Source organism: Bufo bufo, chromosome 2, assembly GCF_905171765.1.
Source record: "Bufo bufo chromosome 2, aBufBuf1.1, whole genome shotgun sequence".
Classification (NCBI taxonomy): Eukaryota; Metazoa; Chordata; class Amphibia; order Anura; family Bufonidae; genus Bufo; species Bufo bufo.
In genome coordinates, this window is record NC_053390.1 from 667,774,185 (window position 1) to 667,794,185 (window position 20,001).

General features: G+C 42.4%; 1 protein-coding gene across 17 annotated transcripts in view; it reads left to right on the top strand.

Moving 5' to 3' along the window:
* The window catches only part of RAPGEF2 (Rap guanine nucleotide exchange factor 2), a 245,467-nt gene that overhangs the window by 207,906 nt on the left and 17,560 nt on the right, over positions 1-20,001 (top strand). For 11 of the 17 annotated variants that reach the window (XM_040418605.1, XM_040418606.1, XM_040418609.1 and 8 more), the window contains 12 exons: positions 2,149-2,280; positions 3,857-3,943; positions 10,824-11,001; positions 12,703-12,839; positions 13,319-13,477; positions 14,741-14,893; positions 15,292-15,456; positions 16,123-16,230; positions 16,336-16,539; positions 16,762-16,870; positions 17,062-17,308; positions 19,820-19,977. In XM_040418605.1, coding sequence (XP_040274539.1) covers positions 2,149-2,280; positions 3,857-3,943; positions 10,824-11,001; positions 12,703-12,839; positions 13,319-13,477; positions 14,741-14,893; positions 15,292-15,456; positions 16,123-16,230; positions 16,336-16,539; positions 16,762-16,870; positions 17,062-17,308; positions 19,820-19,977 — 1,837 coding nt within the window. The remainder of the gene's footprint in view (positions 1-2,148; positions 2,281-3,856; positions 3,944-10,823; positions 11,002-12,702; positions 12,840-13,318; positions 13,478-14,740; positions 14,894-15,291; positions 15,457-16,122; positions 16,231-16,335; positions 16,540-16,761; positions 16,871-17,061; positions 17,309-19,819; positions 19,978-20,001) is intronic. The other 6 variants (XM_040418612.1, XM_040418613.1, XM_040418614.1 and 3 more) reach the window with 1 other exon arrangement.

Here is a 20,001-nt window from a genome sequence, read left to right on the forward strand (position 1 = left end):
CTTCTGTTAGAAGCTGTGGCAGTTACAGGGATAGAGCTACAGCAGACAGGACATGTCCCCTGAGCTACAAGCTTGAAAAAAATTCTAGCAGAACAATTGGAGCAATGAATGTGGAGATCTCTGGATCCATGTGAGGTACAGGATTGGTAGAAAAAAAATTGTCATTTACTTATATGTTCATACATCAGTCATGACAAAAAAGTGTTGACAAATTATGATATGTGAGCCGTTTGATGGTTTTGTGGCTCGATTTGGATGGGAAAAACAGAGTTGTCAGAGTCCAAGGCTTGGCTTACCCACTCCCTTGCCCTGGAAAGCATAGCAGCTGTAGCAAGTAAAAAAAAAAAAAAAGTTTCAAATGTACAATTTTATAGCTACAGCTTCTTGCAGATGTGATCATGAAGTTAGGCTACTTTCACACTAGCGTTTTTACTGGATCCAGCATTCAGGGAACTCAACTAAACGGAATGGAATGCATTTTGGAGCATTCAGTTCAGTTTTGTCCCCATTGACAATGAAGGGGGACAAAACTGAAGCATTTTTTTTCCAGTATTGAGCCACTCTAACGGGTCTCAATACCGGAAAATAGAAATGCTAGTGTGAAAGTAGGCTTAAGTAATGCCCTCAGTTTACATCTCCTACGTGGTCCTACACGTAAACCTGTTAATGTATTTTTAGAAACCAGGGAAAAAACACAAGTATAATACCACCACAGTATACAGTGTGGATTCACATCTGGTCAGAGCAGGAAGATACTGCAGGCACTGGTTTTGTGGTGAACAGTGTGGCCTTTCTATCGGCTCCTGTTTGTGGCTTGGTCTTTATGGACCATTGTCAGTGCAGCTGTTCCATTACATGCTAACAAGTGAGGCAGGTGGGGGAGGGCTACCGGCCGATGCGGGGACTTTCACTGTCTTTATTACTGCTATAACATCTTGCCCATGTATATAGATAATGACCAGTGATTGCGTTCCACATAAACAGCCTACCTGATCTACGAATAGGTTGCCTCTATAGGAAAAAGGGTATGTTTTAGTGTAGAGAAATTCACCTTTCACACGTTCTGGCACGTAATCCATGTATCAGAACTGAAGTCTAGGCATCCATCTTACCACATATGCTTAGCAAAACCACACTTTTTAACATGTAGGGGGGTCATTTATCAAACTGGTGTAAAGTAGAACTGGCTCAGATTCCTTCTTTAATTTTCCAAAGGAGCTGTCCAAAATGAAAGGTGGAATCTGATTGGTTGCTGTGGGCAGTTCTACGTTACACCAGTTTGATAAATGACCCCAATAGTTTTTGTTGACGCTGTTTCATGAGCGACGTCTGCTGAATCTCCAAGGGGTTAGTGGTCCTACCCAAATCTTATCCATATAGATCCTCCTTTAAGTTGATGGGGTGACACACGTATTCTCCATTTTTCCTTTACTGCTATCCTAAGACTTTCATCAATGACCTCTTGCCCTTCCATGGCACATGTTTGCCAACATTTCCCTTGTTTAGGCCGCTAGGACTGAGCTTTTCTGCCTTGTGATTTACTGTATCCATGTATGTATAATCCACCTCTTTACTCGACGATTGTCCTTATGAATAACCTCTCCGGTTGGTGTCGTCATATCAGCATTTTATTTGTTCAGCCTTTTTTTCTACGTTTGATCTCTAAAAACATTTGTTAGAAGGTAAATGAAAATATTTCCAGCTAACATGATGTAAGAAAGTGTCATTCATCTTGCAGCCTGGTCGTACCAGCGTTTTTGGTTTCTGAATTCTCCATGATATTACTTCACATTTTGTGAGTGTTATAGAAAACAAATGTCCCCTTCAATAACCTACTAGTACTGACAAACAGAATCCAGTAACAAATTTTACTTTTGCACATCATGTCTATGGAGTTAACAGATGACAGAAATTGTCTCCATGATGGCTGGAATTGTGTTCTGTAGGAGTCTATACAAGTCTCATAGGGAAGTCTCCTGCTCGTGAGTAATACATTGAGCTGTTCCAAGGTCAGGTTTCATCCTACCATTACTAGCAGATACTATGGTGTCATTTAGCGTCGCATTGTTGAGCGTTGTAAAGACTTCTAATGTGAATGTTACTTGGAATGTAGATGTAAATATTCATAGGCTTTTTGTTTTCTCCTAGCTCCCTGCTGATTTCACCAAGCTGCACATTACAGACAGCCTACATCCACAGGTGACCCAGGTGTCCTCCAGTCATTCAGGATGTAGCATCACTAGTGATTCTGGGAGCAGCAGCTTGTCTGACATCTACCAGGTAAGTGATTGTGCCATGTGGAAGCTGTGTATCTCATAAACTCTTACATGTTGGTGGTCTTGGATAAAAAAAAAAGGGGCTTTTGGATGACTCTTTTTTTGGTCTTAGAAAATGTGTCATGTAACAGTGTTCCTCACCTCCGGTCCTCAGGGCCCACCTGCCGGTCATGTTCTCAGGATTTCCTTAGTATTGAGCAGGTGATATAATTAGTGTCAGGTAATCAGGACTTACCACAGGTATTCATTCTGTGGGATGTTCTCAAATCATGACCAGCCGGTGGGCCCTGAGGACTGGAGTTGAGGAACAGTGATGTAACATATCAACAAAATGGTCTTCTGGACCTGGAATATGGTGCAGTTATTTCACGTTTCGAAATCTTGCACGAGTGATCCCATCTCCCCTATTATGTAATACAAAAATACATTTTTGGACCCTCTTGAAATACTAAAAAACAAATGGTAGTTAGGAGGGGGCACCATGAGATACCCCTTCCAGGTGATGCGTGAGGGGAAACTTTAAATAGCTGTTCCCTATTAAGAACCCCTACATGTGAGTCATGAGGGGAAAGACCTACAGGAGTTGCATGAGGGAAAACTTTAAATAGGTCTGCCCTATAAGGATATTTGGAGGTAATCATGGAAATGAGCCACATATTAGGTACGCCCCAGTGGAGGACTGCTTCCAAGAGAACCTCTCGCTCTTGCAGACTCAACATGGCCAGGTATTAAATGGGCACATGTTCAGCCTTACTTGCCGTTCCTTATCGTTCGGGGACTTTTTTAGGGATTCATTGCATAGGCAATTCTATGACTTTTCAACAACAAGAATGTGCAGCCTGTAGTGGTGGTCTTGCTATCATAATAATGCAAACCTTGATGGAACCTCAACAGACCCCATTATAAGGGTCCATTCACACGTCCGTAGTGTAATGCGGATCCACAAATTGCATATCCGCAATACACCCGGCCGGCACCCCCACAGAACTGCCTATTCTTGTCCGCAATTGCGGACAAGAATAGGACATCTTCTATTTTTTTTCCGGAGCCGCAGACCGGAAAATCGGGGCCGCGCTCTGGAAATGCGGATGCGGAGAGCACATAGTGTGCTCTCCGCATCCATTCCGTCCCCATAGAGAATTAATGAGCCCGCACCGTTCTGCAATTTGCGGAACGGATGCGGACCCATTCTACGGACGTGTGAATGGACCCTTACTCATATGGGTCTGGCAAGTAGTGGTGACTTCCAATGACATGGAAACCATAAACATAAGCTGGGCAGTTTTATTCTAAAACTAAGAAGGTGTTGTGAGAACCTTGTTTCCGGCTGGACCCCTTTAACTTTAGAGAGAGTGCATCCTCTTCTCGGTACTTTTATAATGCTTGCTATTCAGCACATGTACTGCTTGCTGCATACTAAAGAATTGTTATTACAGTCTTGTCTTGTGAGTGATGATGATGATGTTAATGTGGTGCTCTGGCCACATCTCTTTCCTAACTGAAGTTTGTAAGTGTTTTTTTTTATACTGACTCGTATCTATTTTAAACTGACCTTGCGAACAATTTCCTGTTGTACTCAGGACGACCAAAGCACTAATGGCAGGCTTCGTTCCTGTTCAGACCACATGATTCAAAGGCAGTCAGGATGCAAGATGTTGGATTTCAAGGTGAACTGACAACTATTGATTGGGTTGTATTTATATAGCCTGTTTTTGTGAAAAAAAGTGAAAGATTTCTAGAAATAATAATAAATATATATATATACACATACACACAAGCAGATGCTTGCAGCTTCCTTTTGTATGGAGCCAGCCTGAACGCTTGGATGTGGACTTGATGGTTGACTGGAATTTGAGTAGTGGGCGACATGCTGCCACTATTATTGTTCAGATCATCTCAAATCATGTTACTGGGAAACGGATGCAAGCAAATTTCAAATAAATATTGTAAGGGATTATCTCTTTTCAGGGGGTCACACTCACAAATATCTCGCCAGACAATGGATTTTCATGTCCAAACTGTGCAGTTATTTTGGCACTATTCTTATACAGGATAGTCCAGTTATACATCAGTGGGTGGGGTGAGGTTCCCGCTCCTCCAACACTTAAAACACAAATAAACTCCTGCCGTGTAGGCACTACCTAAACAAAATACGTCCCTACCTCACTCGTAGAGCACAGTTCACACATGGACATCATATGCGGCTTTTCTCAGCCAACATCAATCCAGCAGCCTCCAGGCTGTGGCAATTCCAGTACCTTTTGGGGGATTGTGGTCCAGTAGTCCTCCCAACTCTGACCTAGTGATCCTTTTTTCTGCAGGCGTCACTGCGTCCACCAAACTTCAGGCTATACCTTAGCCTTGTGGCCCCTCAGCCTTGCTAGCTGAGACCACACACCCAGAGCCTCAGTAGGACTCTGCTTCACAAGCACTCTTTCTCTCCCTTCCCAGACTGACACACTGGGAGGTGCTTTATGTCGGCCTGATTACAGCAGGCCTCACCTGTGATCACCTCAGGTGAAAGGAAAACATGCCCTGGAATGAGGGGTTGATTGGGAGGTCCCACTGCCAAACCTACCACCCCAATCCAATAAAATCCAGCCCTGAATAAATAAAGAAAATAGCTTTAGCAACTACGGTTTGCTGAAGCCAGTGCCATCTTCCTGGACTTTACTTATCTACCTAGATGAGATATACACCCCTTCCAGGGCTTCACTGTACACATCACTGTTCACATTGCCACAATATACAGTGTAGTAAATGAAGGTCCAGATGTAAAGGACTTTCCATTAAGAAGTGAGAAGAGTACTAGTTATTGGATTACTAGTCACTGCAGCCTTCTTCAGCTCATCTTGTGCTGGCAGATGGCTTTACATAGCACTGTCCTGCACTTAGTCTGTGGGCAGATTGAGAATCTGCTAGTAATTAAATTGCTGCATGCAGACCAAGAGACTGAATCCAAACCTGGCAGATGTAGTGTGCTAGGAAGGTCTGTCAAAAGCGTTCTGCCAGCTTAAAATGAACCAGGGCCTGGCAGTAGAAGGTAGTACAGCATTGAAAAATCTGCCCTCCCGTCTACTCTTCTCCAAGATGGAGAAATTTATATTTTGCTAGTGGAAACTATTTTCTGTCAGTTACTGGCTATGGAAACCTGCAGCAGAGGTGGATGAGAAAAAAAGTTTGTCTACATAGACAAAGGCTGTAGAGGTCATAATGTATATGGTATTGTGTTCACACTTTGCATTAGCTGTGCAGAATCAAACCCTGTCTCTAATGCAAGACACATTGCAGAAAATATAGTGTAAACTAGAGAAAACCTGCATACCGCCACACTGCTTCACACTGCAAGGTCTGAATTAGCCTGTCCAGCTCTGTTATCTGTGCAGGGAGGTGGATTAGATATAATCTGTGGCATCTATCTAACTATCTGTGTTACCTGTCGGTGTAATCCTTCCTGTGATGATAAAGAGGTGACTGCTGAGAAGCAATCTCCACAGAACAGGGAGTATCAGTGTACTATCAGGCTAAGTGGCCAGAGTGGAAACTGCAGCATTTTTTTTTTAAAGAGTGACGTAAATATTTTTTTTAAAAATCCTTAAAATCATATGCTTTACATAAAAATTCAAATTAAACAGTAAGTACAGTACATTTCTGATACATACAGTCCAGTTTTCATTTGAAGATCTTGATGTAATAAAGTGTAGATTTTAGGGCTGGATAAAACATAGATAACTAAAGGAGGAAGGAACGATCCAGCATAATCTGAATAATAAAAAAAAATAATAATCACACTATAGTCTGAAATGCGTAAGCTTCATGTAGACTTTTAATCCTCGGATCGGGTTGCATGTCTTAATCTGATGTTCTGTAGTAAAGTTTTGGATTTTATTCGGAACATGCCAATGAATACGGCCTGTACTCATGGAGATGGTGAGCACATTATTATTTCTTCTTGAAACGTGTTGGCGTACTGTAGCATGTTTCTACAGGTCAATCAATGATGGAGTGCTGTGTTTCACTTCATTGTATTGTAATTTATAGGTGAAATCAGACTGTATAGGTTTAATGTGCTTTTAATAAAGACGGATGCTCGTGCCTCATTGGTTATGGTAATATGCGCTTGGCTTGGTATTAATAGCCTTTTAAAGGCTTGTTATGATTAAGGGAGCACAAACATTCAATTAAAATATATTCGGTTTTGCAGCTACTCTCATGCATATTCAGGGCACTACAAGCATGCCAGATTAATGAGAATTATCCCTGAGTAATGTAGACAAGGGCTGTCATGCTAAAGACCCCCGTTTAGCTAGCTGTTCCCATTTCCCAAATTGTATTGTTAATAACTAATAAGTAACCCTATAAAGATTCAACCCCCCCCCCCCCCCCCCCCTTGCCATCGTCTTGTATTAACATTACCACAGGCGGTAATGGCGGGCATGTGATGTATGGCCATTTTGGAGGAAAAATAACAGGCATTTTGGTCATATGTGAATAAATCATGACATGGCATCTTCAGATGGCTCTCGGCATTGATCTCATAACAGACCTCTTTAAATATTCATTCCCCTTCTGAATTTTGTATGTCAAGCATTTTGCATGGTAAGAACACTCATTAAGAAAGAGACAGACATATTTGGTTAAATGAATGAGACAGACCGATCATTTGTTCAGCTCCTGCAGAGTCTCCTGTGTCTGTTGGCTTGAATCTTTGCACATCACACTAGGCTGTATTGCTCTGTTCCTATTGTTTTATGTGGGGTTGACGAGGACACACATTGCTGGAATATTATATTGTTGGCTTTAGGGGCTAGTTAAAACCCTCCAGGAGCCAGTGTGACTTTAGTGGATTGGTCGAAGGCTCTGTGTATGGGATGATTTCTTAAATAATCCTGTCAGCATGATCAACCCTAATAAACCAGACCTGTTGCCTGTCAGGGTTGATCATGCTGATTGATACCTTATTTATCTTTGTAGGTTGCAGTGTTTCTCTAGATAGGAGGATTTTTATCTTGATTCAAATCAGGCAGTTGGAGCACCAAGGGGCGGGCTGTAGCACTCCAAGCACCGCTACAGCTATGCCCATAGTGCTCATCACATTCCCCCCTTAGATTGACAGGGCAAGGTGCCTGCACTGTGACTCACTAATAATCATTGGTGGTCCAGAGTTAATATGGTACATGGAGTCATTGGGGTCAGCGGGGTCCCCTGTGAGGTGGCAGTCATTGGTGGCAGTGGAACCTTTGCAGAGGTGAGTGAGTGCTGGGCAGGGAGGAGAGCATGCTTACCTTTCCATCCATTCTCCGCTGTGTCTGAAGCCGCCGGCACCTCCACTTCCGGGTGGAGTGAAGTAGCCGACGGCCACAGCAGAGGAGCCCAGCTGCCGGCAGGATGGAACGGTGCAACGCTCTCTACGCCCTGCAGAGGCTCTGCTGTCACCAGTCATTGCATAGAAGCCACAGCACATTATCAAAATCATCAGTTTTGCAGAATTATATTTGTGCAGTTTTTGCTATGCATTATGTTGACAACCCAATTGAGGTGTGTGAGGAAAACCCCTCTACAGAAGGTGCAGAACTGCTCAAACAATTGACGAGCTGCCAATTTCAAAATCCGCACTGCAGGTCAGTTTCCGCATAGAAGAAAAAGAGCAAAGTGGAAGTCAGATTTGTCTAATCTCGTACACTTTGCTGTTGTTGTATTACACAGCATTTTTTTTCTGTGTGCATGTGGCCTTAGGGCGAGTTTATAGAGGACGTATCTTTTGTGAAATGTTGGCTGCAGAATATGCTCCATACATTCCACAACAGCATGAATTTAACAAACCACTTTTGCTCGCAATGTAAAAAATCTGCAGCAATTTCTAGGCATACTGTGGATTTTCTTATCTGCCGCATGCTCTATCTTCATTGCAATGTATGCACGCGACATCCACAGGTAGCACGCAGATTCCCATTGCGCATTTTGCTGCTGTCTGGTCCAACAGAGTCGTTTTTACGATGGGTGTGAACCTGGGCCTCAAATTCGGAGTCTCCTGGTCTCCCTGGCTCCTGGGGTCTTTCCAGCCTTTGCCTTTCTATAATATTGTTTCCCACCATATAACTGAAAGGGTGTTTGCTGGCAATGATGTGTGGTCCTATGGTATCTAGACAGGCAAAGAAATCTCATGAATTAATAGGAACATGTAAAACCAAAAATATGTATTAGCCTTATTTGTGCGTTGTAACATATTTTTGGGCTGTTTTTGCTTTTGTCAATGTGAAAATAAAATTGACAGATGAAAGGTCCTTTTGAAGAAGTTGTCTTTTGGCCTTCCTGAGGTTCTGCAGGCCATGGCCACCTAGGAGGAGATGATGGCAGCTGCCTTTTCTCTGTGGCTGCTCAGGAGGACAAATTGAATGTTGGTTGATTATGTCCTCTGCGGGGGCACTGTCACACTCATCTGTTTCCTAGGCTATCATTATTAGTCATTCCCGTTTCATTAACCCTTTCCTGTCAGGGAGGTCTGCAGGTGTGTTACACTACTACAGTCCGAATACTAGTGGCTCATGGTAATTCAGGCATTCGTTCAGATGAACATGTGCTCTTGAAGGTTTATTGAGAGATATTTAAAGGGATTTTTGTGTAAAAATTATTTTTTAACAAGTTCCTACAGCATGGCTACTGAAAGAGAAGATTCATACTTACCAGCTCCACACCGTTCTGGTCCTCAACGCTGTCTCTGCGCTCTCCATCTTCCGATCCCACTGGTCACATCCAGCTAGCTATGGGCATTTTCACATGAACTGCTCCAGCCAATTACTGGCTTCAGCGGTGATGCGGCCACAAGCGGCTGAAGCGGTTCATGTGAAAATGCCCATAGCTAGCTGGATGTGACCAGTGGGATCGGAAGATGGAGAGCGCAGAGACGGAGCAGACCACCAGAGTGGTGTGGAGCAGGTAAGTATCAATCTTCTCTTTCAGTAGCCGTGCTGCAGGAACTTGTTAAAACATTATTTTTACTGGAAAACCCATTTAATGCTTCCACTAGAAATTGATGTTTTTGTCTTCTGGCCTTTTTTAATTTCTTTTTAACGTTAGTGTGTTGGGTTTTGTGGAGGACGTTTCAGAGGGCTTTAGGTGTCAGCCAGGACATTTCTATATTCATGAACATGATCACAAATGCAACATTTAACATAGGGGAGAAATTACTAGACCAGGTTAAAATGTCAAGTGTAGCATTTGCTTGAAGACGCTGTGTAGGACTTGCATATACCTGGAAGTCCTACTGCTTTCAAAATTCCGCCCAGTTTTGGACACATTTTTTCATCCAGCCCATTTCAATGGGTAAAATGGTTGTGGATTTAGCATGGAATTCACCACAAGCGGAAAAGAAAAACGCACAGTAAATTACCATTTGATTTTCCCAATAAAATCATTGAGAGGTGGATTCCAAACCTTTTATGTATGGGTTTTAGGTGCAGAATCGGGACAAAAATCCAAGCCTTTTTTTGTGAACTGACCCTTAGGCCTTATGCACAGGACCGTAATTTTGGTCCACATCCGATCGTAATTTTTTGCAGACTGGATGCAGGCCTAGTCATTTTAGTGGGCTATCCTCATCTGTATGTCCATATTGCTGTTCTGCAAGAAAGATAGAACGTGTCCTGTTCTTGTCCATTTTGTGGACAAAAATAAGCATTTTTTACATTAGAGCGAAATGTGTGGAACGGGAAAATGTGGAGCGCACATGGCGGTACCTGTGTTTTGCGGATCCACAGTTTGCAGACTCAAAATGGATACGGTTGTGTGCCTGAGACATTAGTGTATGCCAGGACAGGTGTAAACTTATGGCCTCTATACAAATTCTGCATCTAAGCTGACTAACGGCAGACCATCAGTATCTGAAAAGAAGTTGGCTGTGTTTGAAATTTTCATCGGATAGTCAGATGAAACATCTTTTGTTCAAAGAAAGATCATTTGTGGATGAAATATCTTTCTCTGAAAGAAGGTTCCGTTGAAGTTCTTTTGTCCTTCGCCCGGTGTCTCTCAGATTGTTTGACCAGATTGAACAACTGTAATGGCCAATAAAATGTGCATGACTGTCTGCGAAACGATCGTTCACCAGACTGTCATTCGTTCAATGGTTGTGCATCGGGACTTCCAGGAGTGGGGAGGAAGGGGGGTTGCATGTGAACACTGGTCAAAATTTCGTTTTCAGTTTTCTCACATTGCTGTCGTAAGGATGAATGGTGACCTCTCGGCTGCCACCTATATAATGTACTGCATGACATAAAGTCTATGCAGCTTTTAATAAGTTTCTACAGTATACATTTTCTCGGTATGATATGCATCATATTCCGGCATTTGTGTTAAAACTGCAGAACAATTACCCGTGTTAATAAAATAAATGGAGTCTACTTCAATAGGAGGGTTCAGCCTCCTATTCTCTACATGCATATACATGATGTTTAGGTTGTGGGAGCCTTCAGGCACACCGCATGACTTGGTTACCTCAAGGAACTGTAATAAAGCTTTCACTGATGCATTTCACGTTGGTCTTTTAATCAGGCCACAGAAAGTGAGCCCGGAGATATGGACCTGAGTGGGCTACCAGAGACTGCTGTGGACTCCGAAGACGATGACGATGAAGAGGACATCGAGAGAGCGTCTGACCCTCTAATGAGCAGAGACATTGTAAGAGACTGCTTGGAGAAAGATCCTATTGACCGGACGGATGATGACATTGGTAAGCCTAGTTACAGACATTTAGACCAATAAGACGGGGCCTCATAGGGTAGTGCGGTGTGCGCAGATGACAATATCTCACCTTAGTGAGGCACAAACCTTAGGTAGGTGGTTAGCTAGATTTACTGCTGAGGTATATCAGCACTTCTGAGAGACGATATGACGTAAGAGAAGGTCCCTTGAAGTTCAGGATCTGTATTACCCACAGATAAATGTAAATGATTCCTTTATTCAGTGTGTTGTACGTGGAGCGCATACTTTATCAAGTCTATGTATCAGCTGTGCATAAATAAGAGGGAAAGTCCGCCAAACCGCAGTCAAAAGATGTGACATTTCCAAACACTTTACCAAAAAGGGACCTGTTCCGGAAATATTAAAATTGACATTTTAAAGTTCAGTCTTTTAGCATAGATAAAAACATTATATTCATGATACATTGTAAAATGACTAGAATAAGATGCTGTAGTACAGGTAATAGTGTGTGGGCAGCGACAGACATCCGGCCTCTAATCCTACCGCTGACATACATATGCCTCAGATAAAGGTCAGGATCTAGCAATCCATCACCAGCACAACAACCATGTAAAATAATGGTACATGATGAATGAAAATCTCTCATCCATATGTATGTACCCTGCAGTCTGTCCACGTCCTTGTGATGAGTAATAGTCCCAAGACCTTGCACTTCATTTTATCTGTGTTGCAGTCATGGTTTTCTTTGGAGTCTCTTCAGATTACGGTGTAGAGATGTCATCACTGTACGTTGTGTTCTTTACATGCTGCCACCTTCTCGGAAGGCCAGATAAATGCTATTAAAAGAAGTTAAAAGGGTTTTCTAGGATTTTTTTCACTGATGCGTAGGTCATTTTCTGTGCCCTGGACAGTTAGCAGGTGGTAAGCACATTCCCAGGGTAGAGAGGATTTATAAAGTAGTCAGTTGCAATGGATGCGTCATTGGACAGAACTTACATAAAAGAGAAGGGATTCACACTTTTCTATTTTTCAATTTTAAAAACATCATTATTAGTAGGATATTTCTAGGGTTTCATCAATGTGTCATTTGGGGACCAGTGCGGTATTACTGTGTTACCTGCATCCACTAAGGGTACTTTCACACTTGCGGTAGAGGGTTCCAGCAGGCAGTTCCGGCAGGCAGTTCCGTCGCATATTGATGGCATTTGTCAGACTGGTCCGGATGCAGATCCGTCTGACAAGTGCATTGAAATACCGGATCCGTCTCTCCGGTGTCATCCGGAATAACTGATCCAGTATTATTTTTTGCACTTTTAACGGTCTGCGCATGCACAGACCGGAAAGCCGGACCCGTTTTGCCTGAACACTTAATGCCACTAATACTCTAATGGCACTAATACACTTCAAGTAAATTAATGCCGGATCCGGCCTTCCGGCAAGTGATCAGTATTTTTGGCCGGAGAGAAAACTGCAGCATGCTGCGGTTTTTTCTTCGTCCAAAAAAACGTAAGAGGGACTGAACTGATGCATCCTGAACGGATTGCTCTCTATTCAGAATGCATTAGGATAAAACTGATCAGTTCGTTTCCGGTATTGAGCCCTTGTTACGGAACTCAATGCCGGAAAAGAAAAACACTAGTGTGAAAGTACCCTAAATCTGTTTGGTGTATGTCCTTTGGCTTTTGTCACTTGCATTTTGTCTAATTATTATATTTTTCTCTTACTCTAGAACAACTCCTGGAGTTCATGCATCAGCTGCCAGCTTTTGCCAACATGACGATGTCTGTTAGGCGTGAACTCTGCGCCGTCATGGTGTTTGCTGTGGTGGAGCGGGCCGGGACTGTCGTCCTAAATGATGGAGAGGAGGTTAGAGATTTGTTTTTGGGATGTTCTCTTTTTCACGTGACACAAGTTAACATAACGTGAGGCCACGTGGCGTCATTGTGTGACTTCTGCTGTAAATGCGTGATGATCGTTGACTGACGTGTGTCTGTGCTCCATCCTGGTCAGGAGCTCCGTTATTGGGGGAGATTTCATTTCTGGTGTAAAGGAAAACTGGCTTAGTTGCCCATAGCAACCAATCAGACTCCACCTAGGAAAAATGAACGGTGAAAACTAATAGGTTGCTATGGGCAACTAAGCCGGTTTTCCTTTAAACCAGTTTTGATAAATCTCCACCAATATGTAGAATAGACCAGTTCACAAAATAAATGGAACGTTAAACCCCCTTTCTAAATGACTATCTGTATCAGTTGTGGTTGGTGGCCATGTGGATGCTTTTATAAGTCTGCAAAGGTGAATTTGAATACCATCTAATTTAATTGTCTCTTTTTCTGGCTCTATAGCTTGATTCCTGGTCAGTCATTTTAAATGGCTCGGTGGAAGTGACATATCCTGATGGGAGAACAGAGATACTTTGCATGGGTAACAGCTTTGGAGTCTCTCCAACCTTGGAGAAGGAATACATGAAGGGAGTGATGAGGACCAAAGTGGATGATTGCCAGGTATGTGGGTGAAGATCTGAGCCAGACTGCACAGCATCCCTCTGACGGGGAATATCCTGTGTACTTCTCTCCTGCAAAACCCCTGGAGCTGAAGTGGAAGCTTTTATATGGCAGACATTACTTGTTTTGTTTTGCTTATTTAGCTAAAATTTGGACAATTTATTTAGGTTGGGTTCACATCATATCTTTGTCTTTTAACGTATAAAAAAAAACCAAACATATACATTAACCGGATGACATACAGTGGTATTCATCATCATTGAGTTCCTTTGTGTGAAAAAAGTTTATCTTAACATATATGTTTTTTTGCTGGACTCCGCAGGATGGAAAAGTGTAGTGTACTATACTTTTTGTATCTTTTTTTCACCCAACGTATATGTTATAATGTAGGGCAAAAACTTGAAGCCTTAGTCTGCTCAGCTCATCTGATTTATGTATGTATGTTATGTCTATGGAGGCAGTAGCCATGACCAGCTACACCTCCAGGCCTGTTTATCTTAGATAGCATAAGAGCATAAAACGTTCAAAAGCAAAATCCATGGAAATGAAGGATCGGGAGACTTTACCTGTCTCCTTAGGGTCTACTACGCTTCTAACAACCAATGTTACAACTCTTCTTAAAAGGCTGGAAACACACCTTCAGGTCTATGAGCCAAAGCCAGAAGTGATCCAGCAGGAAGGAAAAGTCCTTCTTATATGTTTCCTATTCCATTTGAACCAACCCTTGGCTTTGGTTCAAAAAACGCACCAAATACTGCAGGTGTGATCCCCTTTCACATGGTGTTTTTTGTGGATTTCCTTGTGGGTTCAGTAGTGAAAACCATATAAAAGATCACCTCCCATTGTTGTCAGGATTAGGATTAGCCTCATTGAATGGGGATAAAGTTGCTTGCGAACCTGAGGGTTTCTGGCGCGGAATCTACAGTGCATTTTGCAATAGACAAAATCTGCCATGTGAACGCGACTTAAGACTTGATCCCCAAACAGGTGTTTAACTAGTATCATCGCCTTTCTCCTTTATTATGTGGGGTGCACAGGGCAGAAAAGGACAGAAATTCCACTGGTTGTCAAAAGGATACTGTCTAAAATAATCTGTAATTGTGTGTAGCTTTCTTTTAAAGTAGAATAATGGCAAGGCTGCATTTATTCCAACACCCTGGTACAGAGACCTTGAAGACTACTGTGCTTTTTACATCTCATGTCAGCATAATACAGATTTGATTTCTTCTGTGCTTCATATAAATCACTGCCTTTGTTCCTCAGTTTGTTTGCATAGCACAGCAAGACTATTGTCGCATCCTGAACCAGGTGGAGAAGAACATGCAAAAAGTGGAAGAGGAAGGAGAAATTGTGATGGTCAAAGAGCACAGAGAGCTGGATCGTACTGGCACCAGGAAAGGACACATTGTCATCAAGGTAACAGAAATGGGGCAATCTCTGGAACATTTTCATCACATTTTAAATGAAAATCTATTACCTATTTTCATCCAGAAACTACTACTCTGTAAAGGGTCACTGAAGTTTCATTAAACTTTTCATGTGGCATATGGCTGAGCGCTGATACCCCCACAATCTCTAGAAAGAGGAGAGAGAAGCTCTTGTTTAGCGCGCGTTCTCTCCTCGCTATTGAGTCCATTTGCAGTGAGGAGAGTGTGTGTGATAAGTGAGAGCTTCCCTCTCCTCAGTGCTCAGACCCCCACCGATCAAAAGTTTTGATATGCCCCTATGACACATCAAAAGTTTACTGAAAATCCAGGGCCACTTTAATGATGGCTTGTGTTTCCTGACTTAAAGTTTTGAATGTTTATCTGTAGGGAACTGCGGAACGACTAACAATGCATCTTGTAGAAGAACACTCTGTGGTTGACCCAACATACATAGAAGATTTCCTCCTAACCTACAGAACATTTTTATCAAGTCCTATGGAAGTTGGGAAGAAGTTGTTGGAGTGGTTTAATGACCCTAGCCTTAGGGACAAGGTTAGAGAAAAAAAAAGAGTTAATAAAAAGAAAGCTGACCTTGTAAAACTGCCATTTTGGGTGTTTGTATTCTCATTCTACTTGATTGAATCTCTACTTTTTTTTTATTTTGCTGTGGTTTTTAGGTCCAAAAATCTTCAAAAGATTCATTTTTGTATGTATTTTTATAGCAGTCAGAGCCCTGCTTTTCTCATACAGAGCTCCACATCCACTGGATAGACATAGTTTAAGGTTTTTGTTTCTCTGTTATTTAGATATGGATGACCTATGCTCAGAATACGTCATCAGTATCACATCAATGGGGTCTGACACTTGACACCCCCACCAGTCAGATATTCTAGGCACTGAAAACTATACACTGAACGGAAGGCTCTATCCACTGTATAGTTTTCGGTGTACTACCCCTTCAAATAAGTGGAGCAGTACCCCAGCCTGGCCACTACACAGTGAAAGGAACATTGTGCCTTCGACTCTGGTATAGTTTTAAGCTCCGGGGGTCAGGTTATGTTATGATCAAATCAAAGTAGCTGGAAATTCTCTATGACTTTGAAATTTTTTATTCTATTATATTCTTCTTTTACTGTTTACAAGCTATAGTATTAGTAGCATAACCCAGGCGCATTGATGGAGCGTGGCTCTTCTTACATGCTGTCCTTCATCTTGCAGGTGACCCGAGTAGTACTGCTTTGGGTAAACAATCACTTTAATGACTTTGAAGGTGACCTTGCCATGACTCGATTTCTAGAGGAATTTGAAAATAACTTGGAACGAGAGGTACCTTTTTTCTCTCCCTTTTATTGGTTTGACCTGTGATGTCACATTTATGCTCCCATTTATGTTTTTGTGATGATTGTAATTCTTCTTAATTTCACCCCCCAGAAAATGGGTGGACATCTGAGGTTATTAAATATTGCATGTGCTGCCAAGGCGAAAAGAAGATTGATAACACTAACAAAGCCGTCTCGTGAAGCCCCTTTGCCTTTCACCCTGCTGGGCGGGTCAGACAAGGGATTTGGTATCTTTGTTGACAGCGTGGATCCTGGAAGCAAGGCTGTTGAGGCTGGCTTAAAGAGAGGGGATCAGGTATGGTAGACCACCGACTCTGTAGAAATCTCTGTTTATTGACTGCTGGGAAAGAAAGGGGAGAAAGAGCAAGTTCAATAATTCATGTCAATTAAGTCCCTTACCTCTGCATTCCCTATACATTAAAGGGAAAAATACTGCTCTGAACAGTTTTTTCTCAGGAAGGTAAATGTCATCTCTTGGATTATTAATCACGTTGAGTTACTTGCCCTTTACTTGTAGATATTGGAGGTGAATGGTCAGAACTTTGAAAACATCCAGCTGACAAAGGCTATGGAAATCCTGAAAAATAACACTCACTTGTCTATCACTGTGAAAACCAATCTGTTTGGTAAGTGGATTGCATGCCTATAACATTAATTAGAGGTGGCATGGTCTTCTTCAGGAATATATACTGTAATGTGTGAATTGTATTAAAAGCAGGACAATACCCAATAGAATGCTAAACTTATCTTATGGAAACCCGAAATCTCGGTGATCTTGTATACAAAGTATATTTCCTGGTCTCTTACTTTTTTTCAGTCTTTAAAGAGCTTCTGGCAAGAATGTTGGAAGAAAAGAGAAATAGCGCCCCTCATTTACCCAAAATTGGCGATATTAAGAAGGCCAGTCGCTACTCTATCCCTGATCTCGCTGTTGATGTTGAACAAGTCATTGGACTTGAAAAAGTCAGTAAGAAGGGTAAAGCCAATACTGTTGGAGGAAGGAATAAGCTGAAGAAGATTCTTGATAAAACGAGGATCAGCATTTTGCCCCAGAAGCCGTACAAGTAAGGATATTAACAGCATTGTTTGTGAGAATATTTCTCTTATAACTGTCTTTTTAAAGAAACCTAAACTGTTGGTCTTCCAAGAATGTAGGAAAGGAAAGAATGGAAGGAAAGGATCTTCTAAAGGTTGATATGTAGGGAACTGTCATTATTCCATGTAACATTGGTTATGCACCTGATCTAAGAAGCATGAGTTGCTGGGACTTTGAAAGGATGTCTTCAGACTAGAGATCGACCGATTATCGGAGTTACTGATATTATCGGCCAATATTCATGATTTTTAAAGTTATCTAACCTTGCCGATAATGTGTCCAGTGTGCTATCACAGAACATAAACGCACTTCTGTCAGCGCGGTCATGTTTCCTCATCAGCACAGGGGAGAAGGAGTCACTCTCTCCCTCCCCCTGTGCCACGCTGCCAATGAGGAGAGATGGGAGGAGGAGGGGTGGGCGCACTGCGCCACCAATGATAATTAATGTCTAATACAAATACAGGAGGCGGTGCCCAGCCTATATGACAGGAAGCTGCGATCAGCGGCAGTTAACCCCTCAGGTGCCGCACCTGAGGGGTTAACTGCTGCCGCTGATCGCAGCTCCCTGTCAGAGGCAGGGTGCCGGCTATGTGATTCTGCGCTGACACACCCGCCTCCTGTATTAAACGTTAATTATCATTGCTGGCGCAGTGCGCCCGCCCCTGTATTAAAAACATTGGTGGTGCAGTGTGCCCCCCTCCCCAACCCCCCAGTATTAAAGTAATTGGTGGCAGTGGCCACAGGGTTCCCTCCTCTTCATTGGTGGCAGTGGCAGCTTCTGATCGGAGCCTCAGTAGTGTAATCCTGTGGCTCCGATCGGTTACCATGGCAGCCAGGATGCTACTGAAGCCATGGCTGGCATGGTAATCTCCCTGCTGCTGTGTGTACTATGCACAGGGCAGCAGGGAGATCCCAAGTTCTAGCCCCTAAGAGGGGAAATAGTTATTTAAATAAAAAGTAAAAAAAGTAAACAAAAAACAAAACACCAAAATATTAAGTATAAATAACCCCCTTTCCCAATTTTACATATAAAATATATAAACAATAAATAAATAAACATATCACATATTGCCACGTCCGAAGAGTCCAAACTATAATAATATAAAAAAAATAAAAAATAAATCCCCTATGTGGTGAACAGATTTTTTATTTTTATTTTTTCAAAAATGAAAATGCACAGAATATCTGTATAAGTTATCGGCTATCGGCCTGAAAGTTCACAGGTTATCAGTATCGGCTCTAAAAAATCTATATCTGTCGATCCCTAGATCAGACATACTGTACAATCCATATTTAGTGGACTATTTGGCGTTAATACTGCCATTGATTGCCGTGCTTTCACTCCTGTGCCTCAGAGAATGTGAACAGCTGTATATGGTACGGGCATAATCCCTGTAATTATGCCATATAGCTGACAGGTCCCTTTTCTATATGCATGTGCTCTGAGTGTTACTGGTAAGCTTTACTCCTGGTAAGAGCCTTTTAACGCACATGGTGTCACATAAGCAGAACTCTGCTCTGCTATCCATATAGAATACAAGTATAGAGCATGCCCTTTTACTAGTCCTTGCTTAAGTCTTCAAAATGCTCATTGTGCCGCGGAAGGGCTTTTGAGTTCATTCTTGGGTCTTCAAAGTGACTTTGTATTCTCAGGCTACAAAAGCTTCTGGGTTTAAAATTTGTGTAATCAGAATATATATTGCTTGAATGAATTAATTGGTGGGAAATTATGCCGATTACTTTCCAGACACCTAGAAATTTCCTTATGCCTGCCTCCTAGCTACAGAACTGTGCCGCTTCTGGCTACAGCAATGTATCTAGAGAATAGGCGTCCATAGCCGCAAGAGGGAGAAGCGCCTAATAACACACAGCAACGCCACAACAGCAGTCTCGCCTGCACCCTTACGTGGAGTAAACTAAGGTGCAATGTTTTTAGGTTTTTTCCATTCTCCCAGTATCACTGAACTCACCGAGCCCCATTGTCCTTCTACTTGACATTAATTTGTAGCTGTCGATACAGATATATGGAGAAAATTTACACCTGATTTGTGCGTCCCCTTAGCAATTCTCTTGAGTGTCAGGTGAAACCACATTTATCTGAAGTTCACTGACCTTTTATGTTCTGCAGAGCATTATGACTGCACAATGCGTGGGTCTTGTGCCACAGACGCACTACAGAGGAGCTATCCACAGGGTCCTAGCAAGCTCTGCATGTCCAAAGTGTAGATATTGGAATGGATAAACCTTAGTGATGCTGGTGAATATTAGACATTCTCTGTGCACATTTGTGCTGTGACGCCGTTTATCCTTTCACATGTAACAGAGTCTGCACCAGAGGCTCCAGTGCAGATATGTAGAGAGTCTCACATGCATGAGCAGGATAGGAAATGTAGCACATGTAGTACAAGATGATCAGCCCATTCGCTGTGTAAGCAGCAGATCCGTTCTCTTTATTTACCCACTGTTTCTTTGTTCCCAGTGACATTGGAATTGGGCATTCTCAAGATGACAGCATTGTTGGTCTGAGGCAAACCAAGCACATGCCCGCCACGCTGCCAGTCAGTGGAACCCTGTCATCCAGCAATCCTGATTTACTGCAGTCTCACCATCGCATCTTGGACTTCAACACCACCCCAGGTGAGACCTCACTCACCCTGTACC